Source organism: Pholis gunnellus, assembly GCF_910591455.1.
Source record: "Pholis gunnellus genome assembly, chromosome: 4".
NCBI classification, from domain to species: Eukaryota; Metazoa; Chordata; class Actinopteri; order Perciformes; family Pholidae; genus Pholis; species Pholis gunnellus.
In genome coordinates this window covers 3,175,117-3,199,445 of record NC_136530.1, presented here as the reverse complement: position 1 = coordinate 3,199,445, position 24,329 = coordinate 3,175,117, and the positions used below count along the sequence as shown (strand labels likewise).

The 24,329-nt window shown below is 45.4% G+C and overlaps 1 protein-coding gene across 1 annotated transcript in view; it reads left to right on the top strand.

Annotated features, from left to right (window-relative positions):
• Positions 1-228: 228 nt before the first annotated feature.
• dab1a (DAB adaptor protein 1a) overlaps positions 229-24,329 on the top strand; it is a gene marked incomplete at both ends in the record, with an annotated part of 48,419 nt that continues 24,318 nt past the window's right edge. Inside the window, 3 exons of the mRNA XM_079158457.1 lie at positions 229-298; positions 18,820-18,959; positions 20,727-20,825. Of these exons, the coding sequence (XP_079014583.1) occupies positions 229-298; positions 18,820-18,959; positions 20,727-20,825 (309 nt within the window). The remainder of the gene's footprint in view (positions 299-18,819; positions 18,960-20,726; positions 20,826-24,329) is intronic.

The window sequence follows — 24,329 nt, the reverse complement described above, 5'->3', positions numbered from 1 at the left end:
TCCAGCTCTCTGTGGGTGTGTGTGGGATGTCGTGTCAGGGCTGAAGCCCCTCCCTCTCCCATGAGCCCGTGTGCCCACGCACACACCTGGCGCCTCCACGCACACGCCCGGCGCCCACGCACGCACAGCCGCCGGCACTGACGCTGTGAACCCGGACCCCTCAGGAGCCCCTCAGGAGCCCAGCCGGAGCCAAGCGGAGCGGAGGCGAGCCCAAGTTGGAGCCTGAGGATGTCAACAGAGACAGAGCTTCAGCCAGCGGTCCGGCCCAGCAGCGTCAGACGGGACTCCAAGAGGAAAGGTAGGAGCGCTGTCACACTTTGTTGTTCAGTGAGGGTCAACAATCTGCACCGCACAGTATCCAGATACTCTGCGTGGCAATAGTGTATCAATACAAGGATGCAGAGTATATCGGTCTGTTATTATGTGAACTATTAATCCTGCAAATGCAAATTAAACGAGGTCATTGTGGTGCGATCGTGGATAAAGTCAGCGGGTTTGGACTTTGAAGCCTGGATGACAAACGGTTTGATTCGTCAGATGCGTGATGCAACATTTATGACGCTTTAATGACGGCGTCGGTCGGTCGGTCTGCTCGGGACGAGCCCGTAATAAAAAGGATTAAAGTGAGATGAACCTTTGTCTTGTTAGATAAAATGATTTGTTAGATAAAATAGAATAACTTTCAGTTGAAAAAAGTTTTTAAAAATCGCATCGTGGCTTAAGTATCGAGATAATATGGTATTTCCGGGCCTCTGGTGATTCCCACCTCTGTGTTGTACAGTCTGAGAGAGCGACTACGTTCTTATTGACAATATTCATACCGAGCTGTTTACGTGACTCATGAATATTCCACATATTGTGGTTTACATGCAGCCGTTCACACCTCCCACACAGCAGCACAGCAGCACAGCCTCCCTCTCAGTCCTTCAACCACAGACAAGTCAGAATGAAGGCTGTCGCAATATTACGGTATTGACAAAAACCGGGAAATTTAAAAAACGATATATTGATATCATGTTATCAACACAGCTATGATAATATCGTGTAGATAATCCATCGCCTCTTAAATCGTTTTACATATAAAGTTATGGTTACAGACTCACTCTCTCTCTCTCTCTCTCTCTCTCTCTCTCTCTCTCTCTCTCTCTCTCTCTCTCTCTCTCTCTCTCTCTCTCTTACTATACTTTAACACAGAACACCAAAAATATGCGGCGAAAAAGCTCTTTTTACTTGAACCAGGTTGAGCTTTTTTGAGCTTTTGCACCTCAAATAAAGGCGTCGACCAATCAATCACGTTGATCAATCCAGACCGCAGACCAGGTCTCCTCCTTCTTACCTTCCACAATAAAAGCCCTCGACACGTAATAGTCGCAGGCGTTTTTTGTGCCGTTAATTAGTAACGGCCCCCGGTGTGTAAAGACCTTTAATCGTAGAACGGTAGATTCGGAATGAGGCCTAATTTCAAGGATCATTTATTGTCATTATGCAACACAGAGATGCACAACTTTCACAGAATTCACTTGTAACACAACAAACACGATAAAGAAAACACAAAGAGTACGTTCCTGTACGAGGAGTGATAGTGGATTATTAGCGTACCTTGTACGGCCCTCGGTGCTGGTAAAATATTCGACACGCTGGTAAACACACACACACTTTTGTCAGCTACGTTCCTTTCCTCTTTATTAATGATGGATTTGGGTTAGACAGCAGGATGCAGGGCGGCTGTTGTTCGTAGCTAATTAACAGGTGCGATGCGTACCACGGTACAGTAGGTTGTCACCAAACAGGTGCAGGGATGCCGTGTGGTTGGTGTGGTTCCAGGTGTGAAAAGCTCCAGAGGCGGGTAGCTAGCAGGTGTACGAGAGCAGGCCCGGGTTGGTCCCAGAGCAGAGGTGATGTCGGGGGGGGGGGGGTTGGGCGGGCGGCAGCCATCGCCCAGCTGCTCGCTGCCAGCTGCCCGACATCGAGTGCGACGCCCGGCGTTCTCCGAATAAGCATCTGATTGATGTGGCAAACCACTCTGGACACCGCCGGGAACGACACTTAGCGGCTGCACGCCAGCCACGCGGAAACACGCGCGCGCTATCACCTGCAGCAGACGCCTCATTGCCCCCCCCCCCCCACCACCACCACCACCACCACCACCACCACCATCATCCACAGTGTGTGAGGGAAGCCTGAATGCCTCCCATGTCCTATTTACAAACAGCATTGTTCTGCTGCAATGGAGATCATGTTCATCATTCAGACTGCTCTCCATATGTGGGGAGATGCCGACACACACACACACACACACACACACACACACACACACACACACACACACTCACACTCATGCACACACACTCACTAGGACTGGGATTGAAGCCCAGAAGAGCATATGAGAGGAAAGATGAATGCTTTGCCTTCAGCATTTAGACTTGAGGGTCTTTTAGCTTCTCGTCTCTTTCCTCTGTCTCACACACACACACATACACACACCTTATCTTCCACCGTTTTTCCAACAAAATTAACACGTTTTTTGGGTTCAAACACGGGAAAACTTGCTGAAAATAGGCGATAGACACCTTTTGTTCTGGTGGGCACAAACACACCCGTCGCCAAAAGGTTTTGAGAATGACACAAATATTAATTTTCACAAAGTCTGCTGCCTCAGTTTTTATGATGGCAATTTGCATATCCTGCATATACTCATCAAGAGCTTCAAGGAGAGAGGTTCAATTGTTGTGAAGAAGGCTTCAGGGCGCCCAACAAGTCCAGCAAGCGCCAGGACCGTCTCCTAGAGCTGACTCAGCTGCGGGATCGGGGCACCAGAGAGGAGAGAAGGTCACAAGCCTCAGAACACAGCCATGAATAAAGAAACATCCTCCGAGAGCAACTTCTCGTCAACACTGCAAATAATGACTCTTTGCATAATGAATGTAATTGTCAATAAAAGCCTTTGACACTTGTAATCATACTTCAGTATGCCATAGTAGCATCGGACAAAAAGATCTAAAAACACTGAAGCAGCAGACTTTGTGAAAACCAAAACGTTTGGCCGCGGGGTCTACACTGTAAGAAGTTGGAAACAGTAAAACTGTTACAGTGGTTACTTCTTTATGTTTTTTTAGATCTTTTATTATTTATTAGTCTCTCTTTCAAACTCTTAAAACAGAGTTGGTGATCGTCGGAACAGTGGGAAGACAAACAGAGAGAGCTTTTGATGAGTTTTATTTTGTGTCTGTCGAGTTTGAATGAAGTGTGTTTTATAATGATCGCTGAGGTAAAGTGACTTTGATGAGATCGTATAACGTTTGTTTTCACATCTAACTCTTGGAATTTATTTTATATTTATTTATTGTTGGAACAGGAAAGACAAACAAGGAGAGTTTTTGATGAGTCTGATTGAAGTGGGTTTTGACGATCAGTGAGTTAAAATGATGATCTGACTGGAGTCTGCTGGCTACGATGATAAATTATGATCATTGTCAGAATTGTCCGCTGGTGCTGGAGCCGATACGTGACTCAATTATCTGGTAATAAATGCAGATTGTAACCTTTCCCACTAAAGACAAAAGCCAGATGTTTGCAGGTGTAGAATTCACTTTGCTACAAAGTGGTGGAGCTGGGCTCACACAGAGACCTCATCTCTGTTCTGATCTGGGTCACTCAAACACACACACACACACACACACACACAGACACACACTCGGCAGGGTGATGAAAGTCAAATGCAATCATATACCACACGCAAGCAACAAGCAGGAAATACTGTTCCTGTTACGTACAGTACGTACACGTGTTTGATTTGAGTGAAAGAAGATGAAGATCCACTGAGCAGCCGCTCATCACGAGGGTTTGGAACGGCAGCTCGGCTGTTGTGAGAATATCTGCAGGATGGTCCTCTAACAACCTTCCTCCTCCTCCTCCTCCTCCTCCTCCTCCTCCTCCGCCCCACTGCTCTGACTCCTAAATGACCTTGCCCTGAATGAGTGAGACTCGGAGGAGAGACTGATCACCAGGAGAGAGAGAGAGAGAGAGAGAGAGAGAGAGAGAGAGAGAGAGAGAGAGAGAGAGAGAGAGAGAGAGAGAGAGAGAGAGAGAGAGAGAGAGAGAGAGAGAGAGAGACTAATGAGTCAATGTGAAGGAGAGCTGTTTAATCTCAGGGCTTTGTTTCACAGTTCTGTGGTGAAGAATGTAATGAAAAAGAGTCTGGGACGGCAGCGTGTCACACATTAATCACAGCCGGTGTGTGTGTGTGTGTGTGTGTATCCGAGTGTGTGTGTTGTCTCGCACACACGGTTACGTTTCATCGGTGAGCTCAGGGGTCGTTCTTTTTTCTCTCCACCAGAAGGCTTTTTATTGAATTAGCATGACAAGATGGAGATAACCTCTGACCTTTAGCATTAACATGACCTGAGGCGAATAACCGCGGCTCTCTGCTTCCTCCCGACAAAGAATTAGTCGCTCTTATTGGTCGGGCCGGGTTCTTGAAGCATAATAGTCTTTATTAATCCTCAATAAATCCAGAAAGATTACATCTGTCCACCTCTCCAGCCCCGTCTCATTGTCTCTCTCCGCCCCCGCCTTCCTTCCTTCCTCCGCCCGTCTGGTCTACTCGCGTATCTGCAAATCATATCGATTTCAATATTAATGTGTGACCTTTTATAACAAAGCGATGTCTTCTCACGACCCCACAACGTCGCCGGTTCATAACTCTGTGAACTCTGAGCAGGTCAACCAAACAATGTGTCAGTTAACTCAGAAACGATATATATATATATGATGTCATTTTGAGTAGCAGAAATGTACACAGTGGCCACTTTATTAGGTACGCCTGTACATTCTAATGCAATCCAACACAACAGCCCTGCCATCAGGCTGTACTAAGGAAGCACCGACTGTGAATTCTGGGCAGAGAACAATGATTTTATGTTTGATTTCTTTTTGTTATTTATTCCCCTTTTGTACCGAAACAAAGATGTCTTCTTTTATTTCAACTGTTTTTTTATGTGCGTTTGTATGGACAGTGAACACGAGTAAATATATAAATAAGTGAATAAAATCAATAAAGACATTCATGATACAAATATTATCTGAACTTATTCAGCATTTCATAAAACCGTCTTTGAATGAGCACAAATTCAATCAATCATACACATTTATAAAACAACCTTTAACATAACCTTTCAAATTAGAAACATTTTGTTTCTGAAAAATATCTGCTTCAAACGTCTTTTTTCACAGATATACAAATACCGACTCAACGAGAAGAAATTTCACTAACTTGCAAATAACCGACTCGTCATTTATCCAGAGAGAAAGTGATGCAACAGATAAACACGTCGTATTACACGCCTGTAGGCCGACATATCAGCTGATACCGAGTCGATGTAAACTCATAATGCTCAGCTTGTGGTGACATTGTCGGAAATGTGTAAATTCAATTATAGGTTTATTACCAAAGTTGTTTTTTTTCTTACTGTTTGCGTACATGAGGGAGGCAGAATATACACACGACTCAGGGACCTCAGTGCTCAAAGACCTAACTGACCATGTGAACAAACACTGAACATTACAGGCATCATCAAAGTAGAGCACACTATTATCATACTGTTCCACTTTATGGCAGAACAGTTGTATTTATTTGCATTAGACTGAACAGGTTTGCCTGATAAAGTGGACTGTGAATGCGAGACGCCCACAGAGGATGTTTGTTAATTACTACGAGCGAAGCACATTTTGATATTCTTCATGATCAATAAAACATAGCGCTGACACTCTGCCAGTGCAAACACTTTTTTTATGTGCATGTCAAATTAGAACAGCGGGCCAATTCGACATTTGAGCCCAACAGCGGCCGACAGTTTTGTCTCCACTTTTAAACTTTTACATCTCGGCGCCCACCTTCGCTGATGAAGTGCGATGACCCGCGGACGCCTTTCTCTGGGGAACCTTTGAATCACATTTTCTCACTTTCACCGTGCAAGAAACATCACGATGTCGGGTTTCAACAACACACGCTTTCTCAACTGTAGTGTCATGAATAAAATGACAGATGTTACAGCATGCTTAATGAACGCATGCTCTGCTTGTGCTTCATCCTCCAGAGGATCTCTTGTCAAAACAGTGCATGGTGTTAGTCCGTTAGCTGGTAGTGAGAGTTTTATTTTACACTACTCTAATTTAGTCCAGTTGTATAACATTGATATGTCGTGAATAAATACCGCAGACTGTTTTGTTTTACTATGTCACATGATGAGGAGATTCCACTATACTGTAAACAGGGCTCATCTCTGTGAAGTCGGCATTGTCATGTGTGGATATTTAGGTTTGTGAAAAATAACTTCAGATTAGCCAAATGTTAGTTAGTTACCAGACAATCGCAGATCTCCGCGTCAACCTCCGGTTCTGTAAAAGTGAAGCCGATGCTGAAGTGCCTTAAAGCTGCATTCTCTCTAGTGTCCACCAGGGGGCGACTCCTCTGGTTGTATAGAAGTCTATGAGAAAATGACTCTACTTCTCTCTTGATTTATTACCTCAGTAAACATTGTAAACATGAGTTTATGGTCTCAATCTCTAGTTTCAAGTCTTCTTCAATACAGCATGATGTTTATTTAGTAAATGATGGTCCATTTAGAGTCAAACAGACCATAAAGCAGGGGATGCTTTAGGGGCGGGGCTCACTGTGATTGACAGGTCGTCACCAGAGCTGTATACGGCGTCTCTACGTCACTCCTTTGGATTCCAAATATGGTCACTTCTGTTCACTTGTTGCAAGAAAAGAAAGATGGTGACGGCCCAAAACGCCGAACAGGAGGCTTCAAAACGACGTCTACGTCCACTTCTTATACAGTCTGTGATCTCTGCCTACCGAATATCTGAGTATTTCTAAATGCAAAGTTGTTCCAAGAAAAGCCGTTAACAAACCTAAAGCTCCTTAAACGTCCTGGGTTTAGACGTCTGTTTATCTACATGAAGCACGGAGGCGTCTTCTGTTGGAGAGACAGAAGATCCTACAGCAACTAGAATTACCGCCTCGTGGTTATATGTCTCCGCCAACCAGTCACATTGCAGTTACACACATCCATGTCTGTCCAAAATGCCATTTCATCCTTTTAAACATATGAGCCAGATTTCCCCTAATAAGCATACGAATTCTTGAGTTATGGCCAAACACGTGTTTTGTTGACTTTTGTGCCAAATATGAAGATCTTTGCTTAAGGCGTTCCAGATGTAGATTGCTTTCATGAGAATGGACCGGATAGACGGACGGACGGACGACACGATAAAGTGTGACGCCTCCGGCCACCGTGGTCACCGGCGCAGAGGCACAATCAAACCAGCGAGTCACGTCGTGGAGCCGTTTTACTCGCTTGTTTCCACCCAGTTAGAACTGACAATTGTGACCCTGATTGGTAAGCTGGTCCACACCAGCAGCCACTTTGGCAGGTAACCAACAGTCACTTAAGCGTTCCTAAAATCCTACGTGTGAACACAACACTCCCTGTTTTGCTGATTTATCGCTGTTTTTTTCATTTTTTTTTCCTCTCAATTTGCTGTGTTTTATTCATAACATCGTGAAATGTTTTCCGATAAAACACTCACTGATGCTTGTCTGTCTTTTTTTCCGCGATGTGACACAGAATATGATTAAAAATTATGATAACTTCCTGCCGCTGTCAACACACGCAGTCAGCTGTCATGACAACTCTGAAAAATCACGACTCTCCCACAATGGGGGATCTGGCTGAGGATGCGTGGGAGTGTGTTTCTGCACTGTAGCTGGCAGCCAGCGGCATGAAAAGAGTGGTTAAGGGTTATAGCTGTGCAGCTGTTAGCCTTCGTGTGTGTGTGTGTGTGTGTGTGTGTCTGTGTGTGTGTTTGCTCGTCTCTGGTGTGCGATTAGCAAACACATTATCTTCTTGGTGTGGATATTATGCACACATCCAGTCTATCTGGCACAATCACCGAAGCCATTTACTCTGATATCTTTCCCTGGGGAATCTTAGAGCACAAACAACGGTATTTTGAGTGTGTGTGTGTGTGTGTGTGTGTGTGTGTGTGTCGTCTATGAGAGGTAAGCAGATCTGTTCCCTCCAATCAGACGGAGATTGAATTGAATTGGCTGTGTGCTGTTGTGGGTTGTCAGTGGAGGCCGACGGCGGATGGAAGACAACGGGCGACACTCGCCAGCAGATAGCGGCGCCTTCTCAAACGCGGCTTTCCCGGCGCGCAACACTATATTTAGAGATAACTGCCTCCACTCTGTCTCTCTCTCTCCCATCAGTTTATTTCTGGAAAAGTAGTAATCTCTCCATCCTGCTGTCTACTCTTTCACCCGACTGTGCTCTCATCGCACCCAACTATTTATCCATCCACTTTTCTTTTCCTTTTTTTCTTCACTTAGGACTGAAGGTAAAGGTGGCGAGATGTGATCAATGCTCTTCCCAGCATGCCACGCTGTAAATCTGCTTCTCTGTGCAGCATCTCACACTGATGACACGCTCTTCTGCCCCCCATGCCCGCATGTTTTCAGGGCTCCGTCCAAGCTTTTAAATAAGTCCCAGACTTATTTATCAATGCCAGAGGAAATTCTTTCTGCTGGAGTTTTGATCAAAGATTACAACAGAAGAATGACAAAAAGAAGACTAGTGCAAAATAGAACAGCTATCGAGGTAAATAAATAAATACATACAGTAAAAATTCAATTATAGTAGAAAGATTAAATACAAGAAAGAATATAACATGTCTGATACTAATTGGACACTAACTAAACTAGACAATATTGTGCATGATATTGAGAGTATTGTCAATGATATTGATTATTATTAAATGTCGCCACATGGATTATGATGCCTGACTCAGAAAACAAATGTATATCAAACGCCTTTTATTTGCTTTCCTGAGTCTTGGACTGTGTGTGTGTGTGTGTGTGTGTGTGTGTGTGTGTGTGTGTGATCCTCTCCTACACACTAGTCGGTGTGGCTTTGCCCGCCGCATCACTAACTACAGTCTCCATAGCAACAGTTTGCCCCCCCCCCCCCCACCCACCCCCTCGCCCCGCTCATAATTTGCACAAAAGGAAAGAAAGCGTCCCAATGTCACACGTGGGCTGTGACGGAGGCCGATACCCTCACCCTGCTGTGCTGGTTGAAGGACTGTGCTTTGAGAGGACGTTTCTCATTTGTTAGACGCTGACAGGCTGCTGTGTTCTACTCCAGTTCTCTCACAGTGTGTGTGTGTGTTTGTGTGTGTGTGTGTGTGTGTGTGTGTGTGTGAAGCTTATCCAACACACTCAAAATGTATCTTGGTATTTTTTTGTGCATTTTGATACATTTTAAAGACACACTTCCTGTATGTGATTATGTTTATGTCTTCATACTTCATACTGTAGGCCCTTTGGTGCCATGATGTGATTATCAGGATCCCTGATTGATTGAGTGATGTCATTTTGTAGTGTCACCTGATTGGTCCACGTGAGACATGCTCTCCTGATGTAAAGTAACCTGATGAAGGTCTGAGTACCAAAGCACACTAAATATCTATATAAGGTGTGCGGGAGATTTATTTGTTCCATGTTGTCGACCATATAGTCCTCTGCACACCAGTCGACCTACTGGTGTGCAAAAGTTTGAAAATCATGTCAAAGTGATTTTCAGATATTGAAAGGAATATTGAAAGGAAGTTCGCTAGCTAACAGCAGCTAGCTAACAGCAGTTAGCAGCAGTTAGCTAACAGCAGCTAGCTAACAGCAGTTAGCTAACAACAGCTAGCTAACAGCAGCTAGCTAACAGCAGCTAGCTCAGTGAATCAAACACGCTAAGATGTTAATGATATCAGCGTTGCTGAACCATGATGACTCTTAGACCGCAGTCACTGCTGGTGTTTCACCAAATGTTTCACCGCACAACGGCTACATGAGGCACATTCCTACCAGGGCACCCGAAACAGACTCTGGGGACACATTCATTTCAGCGGCATTGGTTATTAAAAAATGTGATCTAGCGATTACGAATGGCTTTAGGACAACGTTCACTCTTAATCATCATATTGAGCTCAATTTCTTTTCATTCATTCGTCACATCCGGCTCAAACATCCGAGTCATGCAACAGAACGTCTAATTTAAAGTGGACTTAAAGAGAAGATGATGATAGTTTGTTCACAGAGAGAGGAGAAAGAGTTACACACAGATGGCAGAGCTTCCTTTTCCTGCTCTCTGATGTTCCTCGGTCCTCCTTCCGCTCCGTCCCTCCCTTCCAGGACGCCGGCCGAGCGAATGAAGGGGAAGGGGTTAATTACGCAAGATGAGACACAGGAAGACAGAGAGGGGAAGGACAACAACTTCAAGTGCTTCCATATTTTGGCAGAGATGACAGACACGAGAGAGAGAGAGAGAGAGAGAGAGATATCTTTGTTCTGGCTCACTCGCGTCAGCATGAAAGGAGCGCCGCTGTGTTCTGAGGAGTTACCTATGTTTCCTAATGCTTTGAGAGAATGTCCTCTAGTGTCTGACAGTTGCACACACACACACACACACACACACACACACCTGTTCACACAGATTAAGGAAACAAGTAGTTGTGACACTTTTCAGTCAGAATTCAGTCTTTTAGCGTTTGAACACACAAAATATGACAAAGCGTGAGGTGCTTTTTCCTTCTTCATCTGAAGACAGGAAGGGTTTTTTCGGAAGCTCTCAATGCAGTGTTTGTTCTTTTGCAGCACTATGTGTGTGTGTGTGTGTGTGTGTGTGTGTGTGAGTGAATGAGCGGTGGCGGCAAAGGGACGACCGACAGTGCGGTCCATGGGGGGGGGGGACTGCTGCATGACAGGATTCTAGCGGCTTGTTTACACAGCCCACTCTCTGATAGCCTGTCAGAGCCCAGAACACACACAGCTGCACCCACAAACAAAACACACACACACACACACACATATGCACGACAGACACAGTTGCGTGCACACTCGGAGGCCATGTTTCCCCTTCGTTAGTGAGACCAATTACCTCGTAATTAAAGCCGGGGCGGGAAACGAGCTTTAGCACCAAGAGTCCTGCACAGACAGAGGGATGCTGGGTAGGCGAGAGAGGGAGAGGGAGGGATACAGGAAGAGAGAGAGAGAGAGAGAGAGAGAGAGAGAGAGGCCTCATGCTAGCAGAGCTTTTGTTGGCTTCTTATTAAATGGGGAGAACATAGAAAAAGAATGAGCCAGAATGAAAGGGTAGAGGAGGTGATTAAATCACCTTAATCCTCTTTAGAAGCTGCTGTGTTCTAGATGACGTGAGATTAGATCACTTTCCTCTGGTGAAACACGATTATGTGGACGGCAGTACATCTTGTTATGGTGAAAATAATGAAGAAAACCCCAGAACACACTATTGAAACACCTTTGCCAATGAGAATCTTACAGGCAGAGAGCAGGGAGCTGTTCCTCATTGCACTGTTATTAAAAGCTTCAAGCATTTCCTAAAATTCCACTTCGCTGCGTACCAGCTAAGTGATCAATGAAATAATTAACTCTTGTCGTGACAGCCGTGCCGCACAAAGTCCTCCGTGGGTTTGTGGCTGGAAACAAAGATCTGTAGAGAGAAAAATAACAAGCAGTAAGTAAGTAAGTAACGAGCACAAAAGTCACGCTGCCCCGCGGCCAGTTTCCGTATCGCAGACGAGAATCTGTGCGCCGGAGTTTGGGGGAGAAAGTTAAAAAGGAACTCAATTTTTTAAAGCTCTACTAAAGAGGAAGAGGCCGATCTTTTTAGTGAACCAGCGTTTCATAAACTCCTTTTATCTGCTCAGCCCTGCATCATACTTAAGACTGGGTATCAGTACGGAATACCTTTAAAGATATTCACCAAAATAACCCGAGTATTGAAACTGTTCCAGTTTAACGACGGCTGCATTCCAAACATTCTCATCTCAGCTCGTCACATTCTGACGCTTGATCAGTCCTCGGTGTCCAGCTCGTCAAACTGAGATTAAACTCAGGTTTAGGCTTAAAGTATGTACGTGAACAACGTAACATAGGCCCTGAAAACGCGTCACTAACGTCATTTAAAAAGGGAAAAGCGGTCTCCTTTTTGAAGTCCTGTGCTTCTTTGACCCTTCTTTGGGGTCTTTGTTGGTCTTTATGTTGTGTCATCACACTCCCTGCAGCTTTTCCTCCGAGCGTCTCGTAATGATGTGTTTACGGTGCGTCTCATTAAAGGGTGACCTGTGCGTTGGTGACCCGGGGATGAGGGCGGGCTGGGTTTTTCCTCGCAGCCAATCACCCGAAAGCATTCTTTGATTTTATTTGTTCATAGTAAACTCTGGATATCGGGCAGCAGCGGGTCCCACTCTTCATCTTTACAGCGTTCTTCCTCTGTGGTGCCGAAGGTCACAGCACTCACAGGAACCTGCAGCAGCTGCTTCACCTTCCTCTTCCTGTTACCCCCCCCCCCTCTGCTCTTCATCCATACACAAAAAATACTACTAATATATATATACAGTATATATATGACTTTCAAAATTAGATTGAAAAGTACCTGTGCTGTCATACGCTATAAAAATGAGTTCTTGAAACAACTCGCATCACATGCAAGTCCAAAGTTTTCTCTGTCTCCTCTTCTGAAGTGACCTTGTCGGAGGGTGTTTCTGTGGGTGTGGGTGTGATGATGCGTCCGTCCCTGACGTATCTTTCGGTGCTAATGTTTCTGGGCCGGTGGGGATCGCTCTGCACGCCTCAGGACGCGCATGGACGAACACACACGTTCACGCACAGACAGCTCGAGGTCTCTGCTGTGTGCAGCCGTCGTCCATGTCGAGCAGCGGTTTTGGGGGGAGATGGAGCCGAGTAACGAAATAGAGACGGAGAGAAAGAGGAGCGTTGGGATGAGAGGAAGAAAAACACCGCTATAAGGACTTGAGTCCTACTTTGCTCGGTTCAAATCCTCCTTTCACCTCTTGAGCTCAAAAACGGACAAAAAACGCACCTCAGCACTCGTTTATTCAGATGTATTTTTAACAGTACTTCATAATCTCATTTTACACCCGCCGTTTCGCTCCAGCGACTGCGGCTGTGTGTTTGCAACATGCGCACTCGCGCGAGTACACTCAGTCAAGTGTGAGCTGTCGTTTGCCAAATCAATCGGCCAGAATTAAGCGCGAGCAGACGGGGAAACTTGTTGTTGTTCTTGGCACGTGCTGTTTTTTTGGGGGTTTAAACGAGTCCGTGTGAGTGACTGCTTCATCTGAACAAAGCCTCTGATAGGTAAAGAAAGCACAGAAACAACTCGCGCACACACATTCGGCAGCCGGGTTTAGAAGCAGGATTAATTGGAGAGTAACTGGCGGGTTCCCTCATGTGCTGTTTGAGTGTTTGTTGGGAACCGTCCCAGCTGTAGTTAAGAGCCTCTGGGTGCTTCTTCATCTGAAGCGCAGCGAAAACAAGCTACTCACTTTAACCAGCCTGCTGCAAAACAATACAGGCGGGCGTGCTGAAGAGAAGCAGTGGCGTCGGCTTGTTTGGACTCATGTACATCAGTCTAGAGGAACAGATCATCCATCAAACACGCAAATGAGATGGCGACATTCCAGTTTAATACAACTTCAGCCTTATTTTCACAGCCGTCATTTCTATCAGTGACGATAAGAAGTTTAATTACTGAGATTTTTGGAATGTGGCAACATCGCTGAAAAGACATTTAGTTTGAAAAGAAACACACGAGCAGTCAATCTGGTCTTCAAACCGACGTGAGAAGTAGAATTATTCTGAACGTGAGATCCTCAAACTGCCCGTTGAAAACAAGCATCCCAGTTTAGAGACTAACTTCCTGCTTTCACGAGCGTAGCTGTGCGTGCAGCAGTTTTACAGCAGTGTTAAAGTTTAGATAAACTGCTAAACTTTGTAGTATCTATTTTCCCATTCTATATTTGTATTTCCTGTTTGTTGTACGTATCAAACACCAAGGCACATGTTTGTGCTATAAACCTCGTTTCCTAATTCTGATACTAAAAACATAAGTGATGTAAGTTAAGTAAGAAACGTGAATGTTCAGAGTCTGGCAGATTTACAGGAGAAGAAAGACTCCCGACATGTAATCTGAATGTAACCCGAGCAAAAGGTGAGAGTCATGTAGACACAGAGAGGAGGAGAGGAGGAGAGGAGGCGAGGAGGAGAGGAGGGGAACGAGTTGAGGAGAGAGTGATGGAGGGGCACAAGAGAGGCAGATGGTTACAGTTTGCCGGGGGCGATGCTCGGGGCTTCCCTGAGGGGTTTAGACGTACTGTACCTGCAGTCACCTGCCATGCATCACCTGTGGATGTGTGTGTGTGTGTGTGTGTGTGTGTGTGTGTGAGAGAGAGGAGAGAGTCGGGGGGGGGTTCTGCCTGTCATAACGCTCTAATCCTGAGTGACATTTATCCAATGGCGGCCGCACTCATTCATCCATCCATCACGTTCTATCCGTCGCTCTGCGCTTTATGTCGTCCCCCCTCCTCCGCTTGTTGCTTCAGACAGACAGTCAAACCAGCCCTGCATACCAAGTACTCAGATACACAAACTCACACTGTGTGTGTGTGTGTGTGTGTGTGTGGTTTGGTCTTACATGTTGTGTTGTGAAGATGTGAGTTTGTATATTTTGTGAATGACTGTAAAAGAGAATGTGTGTGTTCAGCAATGGATCTGCCATGAGTGATGCACCAGGAGATTCTTTCAGGAATGTTATGGGATGGTTGGTGGTGTGTGTGTGTGTGTGTGTGTGTGTGTGTGTGTGTGTGTGTGTGTGTGTGTGTGTGTGTGTGTGTGTGTGTGTGTGTGTGTGTGTGTGTGTGTGTGTGTGTGTGTGTGTGCGCGCGCGGAGCAGCCATGACAGATGAAATGGAAGATTCTTTCATTAGTTGTGTTTGAAGCTCAGCGGGGTCACGGCAATAACAGACATTTATTTACAGCAGACTGAATGCTTCTTGTGCTGACACACACACACACACACACACACTCACACACTCTCACACAGCAACATGCTTCCTAAAGGTAATAATATGAGCCACTCAGCAGGAGAAGTAACCCCGGACCCTCTGTGTGTCTCTGCCTCTGAGTGCAGCAGCAGTAACGGTGATGGATGCAGATGGAGGGAGCGGGTCTTAAATGTCAAACTCAAATGAAAACCGCTGTTCCAGCGAGACAGAAGCAGCTGGACACACACACAGTCTGCACCGCCCAGACTATGTGATCCTCACATGAGGAGAAAGAAATAATCATTTCAAGCTTCTTTGCTTTACAAATTCATTTCTATTTGTTCCTTTTGTGTAATATATATTATCTAATTATGTCATGTTTTTCAAACTAGAAGGATTTTTATTTTTTTACCGTGTTGAGTTTTGACCACTAGTAGCACTCTGGAGCAATGTTTTATGAGAGACTCCACGTTTTATTTGCATTATGCACGAGGATGTACTCGCATACAAGCATGCAGGCCGTGTGATACGGGGCCCGGTACCAACGTCCCCCCTAAGGCCGTAAACCCTGAACCCTCAGGGACCTGAGTCTCTTGGTGAGAGTGTGAGAGGCTGCAAGAGCTTGAAATGGTATAAATACGAAACGGACAGCACGTATTACGTTACCTTGACAATGTCATAACATGTGATGTACAGTTGTTGATATATATTTTTACTTTTATTCCAGTTTCTTGCCTTACGCAACGAGAGTCAACTGTCAAATAATTAATTGATTTGTTTTTGTGTGTAATATAGTCTCTGATTGCGTTCCTCTAATTTTGTTTTTATGAAAAGAATCCTTAATATTTCTGTGTAAATTTAATGTTTCACCTGTGTTTAACGCAAAGACCTTATAAGAAGTGGACGTAAGCAGCGTGACATCATTGGTTTGTGGAATCACGTTGTGAAGCCTCGAGTTCGGCGTCTGTCGACATCTTGAATTTTTGCAACCAGTGAACCGGAAGTGACCATATTTGGACTGCGGAAGAGTGACGTAGAGACGCCGTATATTGTTCTGGTAGCGGCAGAGACCTGTCAATCACTGTGTAGCCCCGCCCTAAAGCATCCCCTGCTTTATGGTCTGTTTGACTCTAAATCAGAGGTCCCCAAACTTTTTCCTGTGAGGGCCACATCACTGAACATATCGTTTGACCTAGAGCCGCACGATTATGGGGGGGGTGCTACGTGCGTGCTACTCGCAGGTGAGCGACTGTTGCATCGTGCGCGCGGATCGGGGCGGAACACCGCCGTGCGCGACACAGAGAGCAGGGGAATTGAAAACGCGCGACCATGTAGTGACAGAACATGACATGCCGGCGTGTAAATAAATTAAGCACAAGTACTCGTCCTTCAAGCTCCCGTCTCTCGGCTCTTCTACTTCTTCTACTCTTCTACTTCTACAGGGTGCGCGCATGACAGCTCTCATCTCGTTCGCCCCCTGGTGGTTGGCTGATTCAGGAAGCGTTTGATTTGATATGTAGCAGAGCACGTATTTTAAACGTCAATATCGCAGACGATCATGCTGAAAAAAAATCATAATGCGTCTCTGGTATTGTCCGCATCCGGCCCGCGGGCCGTAGTTTGGGGACCACTGCTCTAAATGGACCATCATTCACTAAATGAACATCATGCTGTATTGAAGAAGACTTGAAACTAGAGATTGAGACCATAAACTCATGTTTACAATGTTTACTGAGGTAATAAATCAAGAGAGAAGTAGAGTCATTTTCTCATAGACTTCTATACAACCAGAGGAGTCGCCCCCTGGTGGACAGTAGAGAGAATGCACTCATTACATGAGTTCCACATCAAAGATACACTCTTGTTCTTTAACACGAGTTAACCACCAGTCACTCAAAAATGGAGCTTCCTCGAGAATATTTAAAGACAATTTTGTTTTTTCCTGACAGACAGCTCATGTTTGTTTGTGGAATATATATCCTGTATAGTATGAACAGTAGTGGCATGTTTCATGTTGTTTACACGGAGGGAAGAGACGGCGGGGTCATCAGAGCCGCTGAGCGAGTTAATGTGTGTTCTCGCTTATATGCACATTTCAACGGCGCTGTTTCAAGTTTAATGAAGGCAATATTTAAATGTCTTCTGCGTCAAACGGAAACAAATCCTCCGGTGGTTTAATCACTTACTCTCATCTCAGCCCAACTGAGACGTGACACACAACAGAGAGCGCTGTTCTTCTCTTACTCTCCCCGAAATAAGGACAGATGTTCTACAGCTCCTTTGTCTCTGAAGACTTTTGAGGCAGACAGTCATGATTTACTCTAAGTAGGACTGAGTGAGTGTCTGCTGAATGATTCAGAGGAATGAGCTCATCCACACCACATTTATATACATATATATATATATATATGTGTGTGTGTAGGTGGTGTGTTTTTTAAATCAATGGAGAACTAAGTGACGATGTTCAGACAGATGCATTTTCACAAACATAATCTCCGGCAGCCTTGGACTTGAGGAATTTGCTATAACAGAGTTTCACAGTGCAGGGCTATTTACGCTAAGGCCAACCCGGCACAACAACCCTGTTCTTCCTCTGGTAATGAGGCCTTTTAATAAATGTCCTTAAACGCTGTCCAACCTCCAGAACCCCACGCTAATATGATTTCATTCAGAGGGATGGTGATGAAGCATTTTTAAAAAATGTTTTTTTTGTGGGTCGGCAGACAAAACAGAGTGAGGCGGAAGATCACGGGCAGATTATTAGACAAACAAGGCCCCACCGCCTATCCTACAGAGCAGCAAAACACACTTTATAGTTAGTATAGCTAGTTATTATTTAGTCGTTACCCATCTCTCTGTGGTTTTGTGTCTCTTTGTGGTCATTTTGTGTCTCTAGCGCTTTCAGTCATCCGTCCACGTGGAGCTTAGTGAGAAGGTGATCCAGTAGAGCTATCTGACGCGATGTGGTTAAAAGGACTCATTTCTACTCTACTGCAATGCTGTGGGAACTCTGTGTGAATGAAGGAGAAGAGGAGGAGGAGTGGGACCTCTCCATCAACTCCCACTATGACCTTCCAACAGTCACGCTGTTAGAGAGTACAGAACTAATGCCTCAATATATTATCTGAATATGCTGCATTATCATTACGCCTCTCCCTCTCACTATCGCTCTTGCAGTCTTTTACTCACATCGTACACACTCAGAAACACAAGGCAGACACACACACACACACACACACAGATGCAGGAGTGTTTCCCCTATACGACACTTGATGATGAAATATTTGCGCACTGCAGGTCAGAGATAGAGAAACAGGAAATGGGAGAAAGATGGAGAGAGCGCGACACAAAGAGAAAGTCTCTCCCTCATGCTCTCTGCATTGTGTGTGTGTGTGAAGAGCAGCGCTGTAGTCACTTCAGCAGATAACAGCACAGACTCTTCCTGGACAAGAGCAAGGTCAACACACGCACGCCGTGGCGACACGAATGCTTGCGCACAATGCCGACAATCTCGGACACAATAGAGGGGGAGAAGGGGGGAGGGAGGGGGGGGATAAGAGCAAAATGTCACACCGTTATCCTGCAGGAGAAATAGCCAGAGAGGAGAGCGGTCGCAGTTTAAACTCTAATCCCGCTGAATCTCCATTGATTGATGCGTCTTCGTGTATTGACCGGTGCCGTACACTCAGTATCACAAGATGTTGCTAGCATCCGTAGCTTTGACCTGCACTGTTGTTGTTGTTTTTCCTGTAAGATTACTGCTGAAGTCTTGTGGTCTACTTGATTGATGATCCCGAGGTAATAGCTCCGGTCCGAGGTAGACGGAGGTCCTTGACTGGAAGATGGACCGTGGACTGACGAGTGTGTGTCTGTGTGTGTGTTTGCGTGTGTCAGCAGGGCAGGATCGCAGCGAGGCGGCTCTCATCAGGCGTTTTAAGGGCGATGGCGTCCGCTACAAGGCCAAGCTCATCGGCCTGGACGAGGTCACCGCCGCCCGTGGAGACAAACTCTGCCAGGACTCGATGATGAAGCTCAAGGTAAGAAGAGTCTCTCTCTCCCTCCTTCTACTTTCTGTCTGTTGACGCCGTCGTAAATAAGAAATGTACTCGCTTTTTTTATTAAATCACTTGCTTAAAGCTCGCGGCTAACACGCATCTTAGAAACGGCATGACGGGATCGCCTGCAGCCAAAAAGCTGTCCGTAAATAGTTGTTCAACATCACGCATATTCTAAAGTTTCAATGATTTAAATATGCACGTTCCGTACGTCACTGCACAACTTTGTGTCTCTTGCATGCGTGTACATGTTTGATGCGAGTTGCCAGAGGAGAAAGGTGAAGGGAAATGAGGACGCTGTAATTTATAGGCACGACGATGATGATGATGATGAGTGCGGGAGGAAGGGAGGAAGTGAGGAGGGTTAGCCATATGGATGAGAAGGGAATCGGGGTGAATGTCTCATTTACAAGGACAGGGAGAATTAGAGGGAGAGGTAGACAGATGGGGCAGTTAGCAGAGGAGAGGAGGCATATATGAGGGCAATCATTCGGATGATAGGTGAGAGGGAATGAAGATGAGGAGAAATAAGCCATTTATTTATTCGTCTAAAACTAAAGTCCTAAAAAAAAAATCAAGCTGATTCAGAGAAATATTTTACATTTCTTCTGCTACGCTACGAATGTTCAGAAAACTTTAGTTAAGACTTCTCTTTCCACAAATGGCTCATTCGTGATTATCTTCTAACACGCGGGGTCCACGAGCTGCAGCAGATGTTTGAATTGAGGAAAATTACATTTATGTTTTGTTCATGCCGAGTGAAAACGCTCTCCAGTCGGGGCGTAGAAAGGGTGAGGAGAGGACAGACGGCTCATTGATCAAACAGCTTCCCTCCTCCTCATTTATTCAGACAGGAAATCCATCAACTCTTTTTCTCTGATCTCCCCACCTCCTCCTTTCACACTGCTCCTCCCTCTCCTCGCCCGACTCTCAAGTCTCCTTTTTGTTTTGTCACTTATGCAGATAGAGAAGGTAAACCGCACCCTGAGATACACTTCTGGAGTTATAAATCCGTTACGTTGCATGTTGCAAGATGTAGTAGAACCCTGACTGTGGAGGAGAACCTCACACACACACTACAGAACATCACTACTGTCCCTTTAAATAGCTTTTAATATTATATGAATCACACACACGCCTCAAATGATTTATATGGACTATTGAGGCTACTGTGGATTTAAGGATAATTTATTGTCATCATGCACCACAGGGTTGCGCAATGAAATGCAGTCGTCGTCCATTTACTGCACAAGAAAAACAAAGAAGACGAGAGCAGTAGTGCTGTTCCTGTGGTGCATTTGTGGAGCTTGGAACAGGAGGAATGCAAACAGCAGCAAACAAAACAATTCTCCGGGCAATATGGCCGACATCTCAACATAAAACACTCGACATCAGGGAAACACTGTCCGTCCACGTTGACTGTGTTTGAGCACCGAGCGTCATGAACGTAAACAGAGATCCCCACGCTTCGATGTTGATGTGTGTATTTTGTCCGCCGCCATAAGTACTCTGATAATATAGATTCAATAATGGAGCATATTCAAGTGAGCTGTACATGTTGCCGTACACGTCAATAACTATCATGAGGAAGTGATCTCAGCTCCTCTGTGATGAATATGTTTTCCTCCGTGACCACCAACTGACAAGTGAAAGAAACACGGCAGAGAAAAGGTCTTAATGAGAGAGAAGGCTTGCGTTCCCTCGTGATGCGGCTGTTTGTTTCATGTCTGTGTGTCTCTCTGTTCTCAGGGTTTCGCTGCAGCAGCGCGCTCTAAAGGAGACCACAAGCTGAAGGTGTTTCTGACCGTTTCCTTTGGAGGCATCAAGATCTATGATGAGAAGTCAGGGGTAAGCTCCGAAGCAAATACGTGTGTGTGTGTGTGTGTGTGTCTGTGTTTTCTTCTGTTAATGAGGCAGCTCCATGACAGGGGGGAGGGGGCCCTGGGGAAATCAGAAGGCCCTAATTGAAACCCTGAGAACAAGGCCTCTGTAGATGAGAGAACATGGCTATCCCATTGTCTGCCTCTCTGAAAACAGCCACAACACTGGTTCGAGATTACGCTCCAGGATTATACGTTTTCCTTTTTACATGGCTGCTTTTCTGGTTGACCTGCTGGATCTGTTCACCTTTTTCTTGTCTTTTTTATTAATTTTTTTCTTACTGTTGAAATCTTAGGATCACCAAAGGGGTCGTTCACATGGTGCATGTTTTTCTGGTTGCAATAAGAACTCAGATTGTATAGAAGTCTATGAGAAAATGACTCTACTTCTCTCTTGATTTATTACCTCAGTAAACATTGTAAACATGAGTTTATGGTCTCAATCTCTAGTTTCAAGTCTTCTTCAATTGACACTGACCCAAAATGACCCAAATACCCCTAAAAAAAGCAGCATATTTAGTTTTTGTTAAGCTGATATTTAGACATATTGACATCTCGGAGACTTCAGGACTTCAGGTTGTAGATAGAGGAGACTTCAGGACTTCAGGTTGTAGATAGAGGAGACTTCAGGACTTCAGGTTGTAGATAGAGGAGACTTCAGGACTTCAGGTTGTGGATAGAGGAGACTTCAGGACTTCAGGTTGTGGATAGAGGAGACTTCAGGACCTCAGGTTGTAGATAGAGGAGACTTCAGGACTTCAGGTTTTGGATAGAGGAGACTTCAGGTTGTAGATAGAGGAGACTTCAGGACTTCAGGTTGTAGATAGAGGAGACTTCAGGACTTCAGGTTGTGGATAGAGGAGACTTCAGGTTGTAGATAGAGGAGACTTCAGGTTGTAGATAGAGGAGACTTCAGGACTTCAGGTTGTGGATAGAGGAGACTTCAGGTTGTAGATAGAGGAGACTTCAGGTTGTAGATAGAGGAGACTTCAGGACATCAGGTTGTAGATAGAGGAGACTTCAGGACTTCAGGTTGTAGATAGAGGAGACTTCAGGACTTCAGGTTGTGGATAGAGGAGACTTCAGGACTTCAGGTTGTAGATAGAGGAGACTTCAGGACTTCAGGTTTTGGATAGAGGAGACTTCAGGTTGTAGATAGAGGAGACTTCAGGTTGTAGATAGAGGAGACTTCAGGACTTCAGGTTGTAGATAGAGGAGACTTCAGGACTTCAGGTTGTGGATAGAGGAGACTTCAGGTTGTAGATAGAGGAGACTTCAGGTTGTAGATAGAGGAGACTTCAGGTTGTGGATAGAGGAGACTTCAGGACTTCAGGTTGTGGATAGAGGAGACTTCAGGTTGTAGATAGAGGAGACTTCAGGTTGTAGATAGAGGAGACTTCAGGTTGTAGATAGAGGAGACTTCAGGACTTCAGGTTGTAGATAGAGGAGACTTCAGGACTTCAGGTTGTAGATAGAGGAGACTTCAGGACTTCAGGTTGTAGATAGAGGAGACTTCAGGACTTCAGGTTGTGGATAGAGGAGACTTCAGGACTTCAGGTTGTAGATAGAGGAGACTTCAGGACTTCAGGTTGTAGATAGAGGAGACTTCAGGACTTCAGGTTGTGGATAGAGGAGACTTCAGGACTTCAGGTTGTAGATAGAGGAGACTTCAGGACTTCAGGTTGTAGATAGAGGAGACTTCAGGACGTCAGGTTGTAGGTAGAGGAGACTTCAGGACTTCAGGTTGTGGATAGAGGAGACTTCAGGACCTCAGGTTGTAGATAGAGGAGACTTCAGGACTTCAGGTTGTGGCTAGAGGAGACTTCAGGACCTCAGGTTGTAGATAGAGGAGACTTCAGGACTTCAGGTTGTAGATAGAGGAGACTTCAGGACTTCAGGTTGTGGATAGAGGAGACTTCAGGACCTCAGGTTGTAGATAGAGGAGACTTCAGGACTTCAGGTTGTGGCTAGAGGAGACTTCAGGACCTCAGGTTGTAGATAGAGGAGACTTTATGGACGGATGAACAGTGAATCCTGTTAAAGGCTGTAGCAGAGCGAGTTTGCATGCAGTTCAAGGTAAAGTGGTCGTTAGAGCGTAAAGTGATTTATTTCTCAAGGATCCTCTTGACAGAAATTGTTCAGGTTCGATTCCCCAACTGACCACACCTGTCACAGTGTCCTTGAGCAACAAATAGAACGCCTACATTTCCCAGGATGCTCAGCGCTGTGATCGGAGGACAGCCTCAATAAAAAGGACCATTTGTCTGTTAAATTGTGTTAATATTAGAACATTTCCATTAAAGGAAAACATGACGCAGAGTGAGGATGAGGATGAGGTGGTGGGTTTGAGATACAGAGGCAGGATTTGGGGATTTAGCCAAAAGGTGAGGGGACAGTGTTGTGCTCTGGCTAGAGCTCGACGATAAATAGATTTTTTTTATCAATTAATTCAAATTCATTCTTCTTTAGGAAGATGTTTAAAAAATGAAAGTCAATTTTCACTTCAACTCGGGTAATCAAGGTACAGATTTGCCAGCGCTCAAGTTCCCCTCAGACGGGTAAAATATCAACACGGCAAGCAATAAAAATCGACTTTATCAACCGTAAGACGGCAGCAACGTCTGCTCTTGAGCGTGTGTTGTGTAAATCCGCAGTGTGAGCTCGTCTGTGTCTCTGCGCTCTGCCAGTGGATCTGGTTGGTAATACAGTCTGGTCTCCACACAATATGATGCTTTAGCATCGGAGATTTACACCTCGACAGGAGCTGCATGTCACTTACAACGTGTGTGTGTGTGTGTGTGTGTGTGTGTGTGTGTGTGTGTGTGTGTGTGTGTGTGTGTGTGTGTGTGTGTGTGTGTGTGTGTGCCCAGCAGTAATTCAAAAGTGCAGGGTATTAGACAGACAGGACACGGTAGCCGGTGGCCTCCCACATGGCAGCCATATTGCATGATCCCTCACCAGTCCAATCCCTCTTCTTTATAGCCCTCATTTCTCTTCGTCTCATTCCCCTTCCTCGTGCTCCAAAACCCCTCTGCACTGAAAGATAGAGAGAGAGAGAGAGAGGTAGAGAGTGAAGAGGAGAAGAAACCAGAGAAAGACAAGGTGAGAGGAATTGAAAAAGACAGATAGTAGGGATGATGGGAGGGAGGAGGCTGAGACAGAAAGGGAGTTAGAGGAGTAGGTAGAGAATCAGGGGAGCATATGTCAAAGTAATGCTCTCTGCAGGGAGACTTTGTCCTCTGTCTCCGCACATTAATATTAACCGTGCAGATATGCTGTCCTTACAATCAGTCCTTCAACCACTTCTAATGGCAAGGGGAAGGAGGGAGAGAGGGGGAGAGAGGGGGAGAGAGGGGGAGACTCTGCTGAGGTTCAGGGATCTTGACAGTCTCGTTCCCCTCCCGGGCATCAGTCAGCCGGATGGGCGGATGGATGTACGGATGAGCGAATGGATGGATGGCCTCTCTTTCTC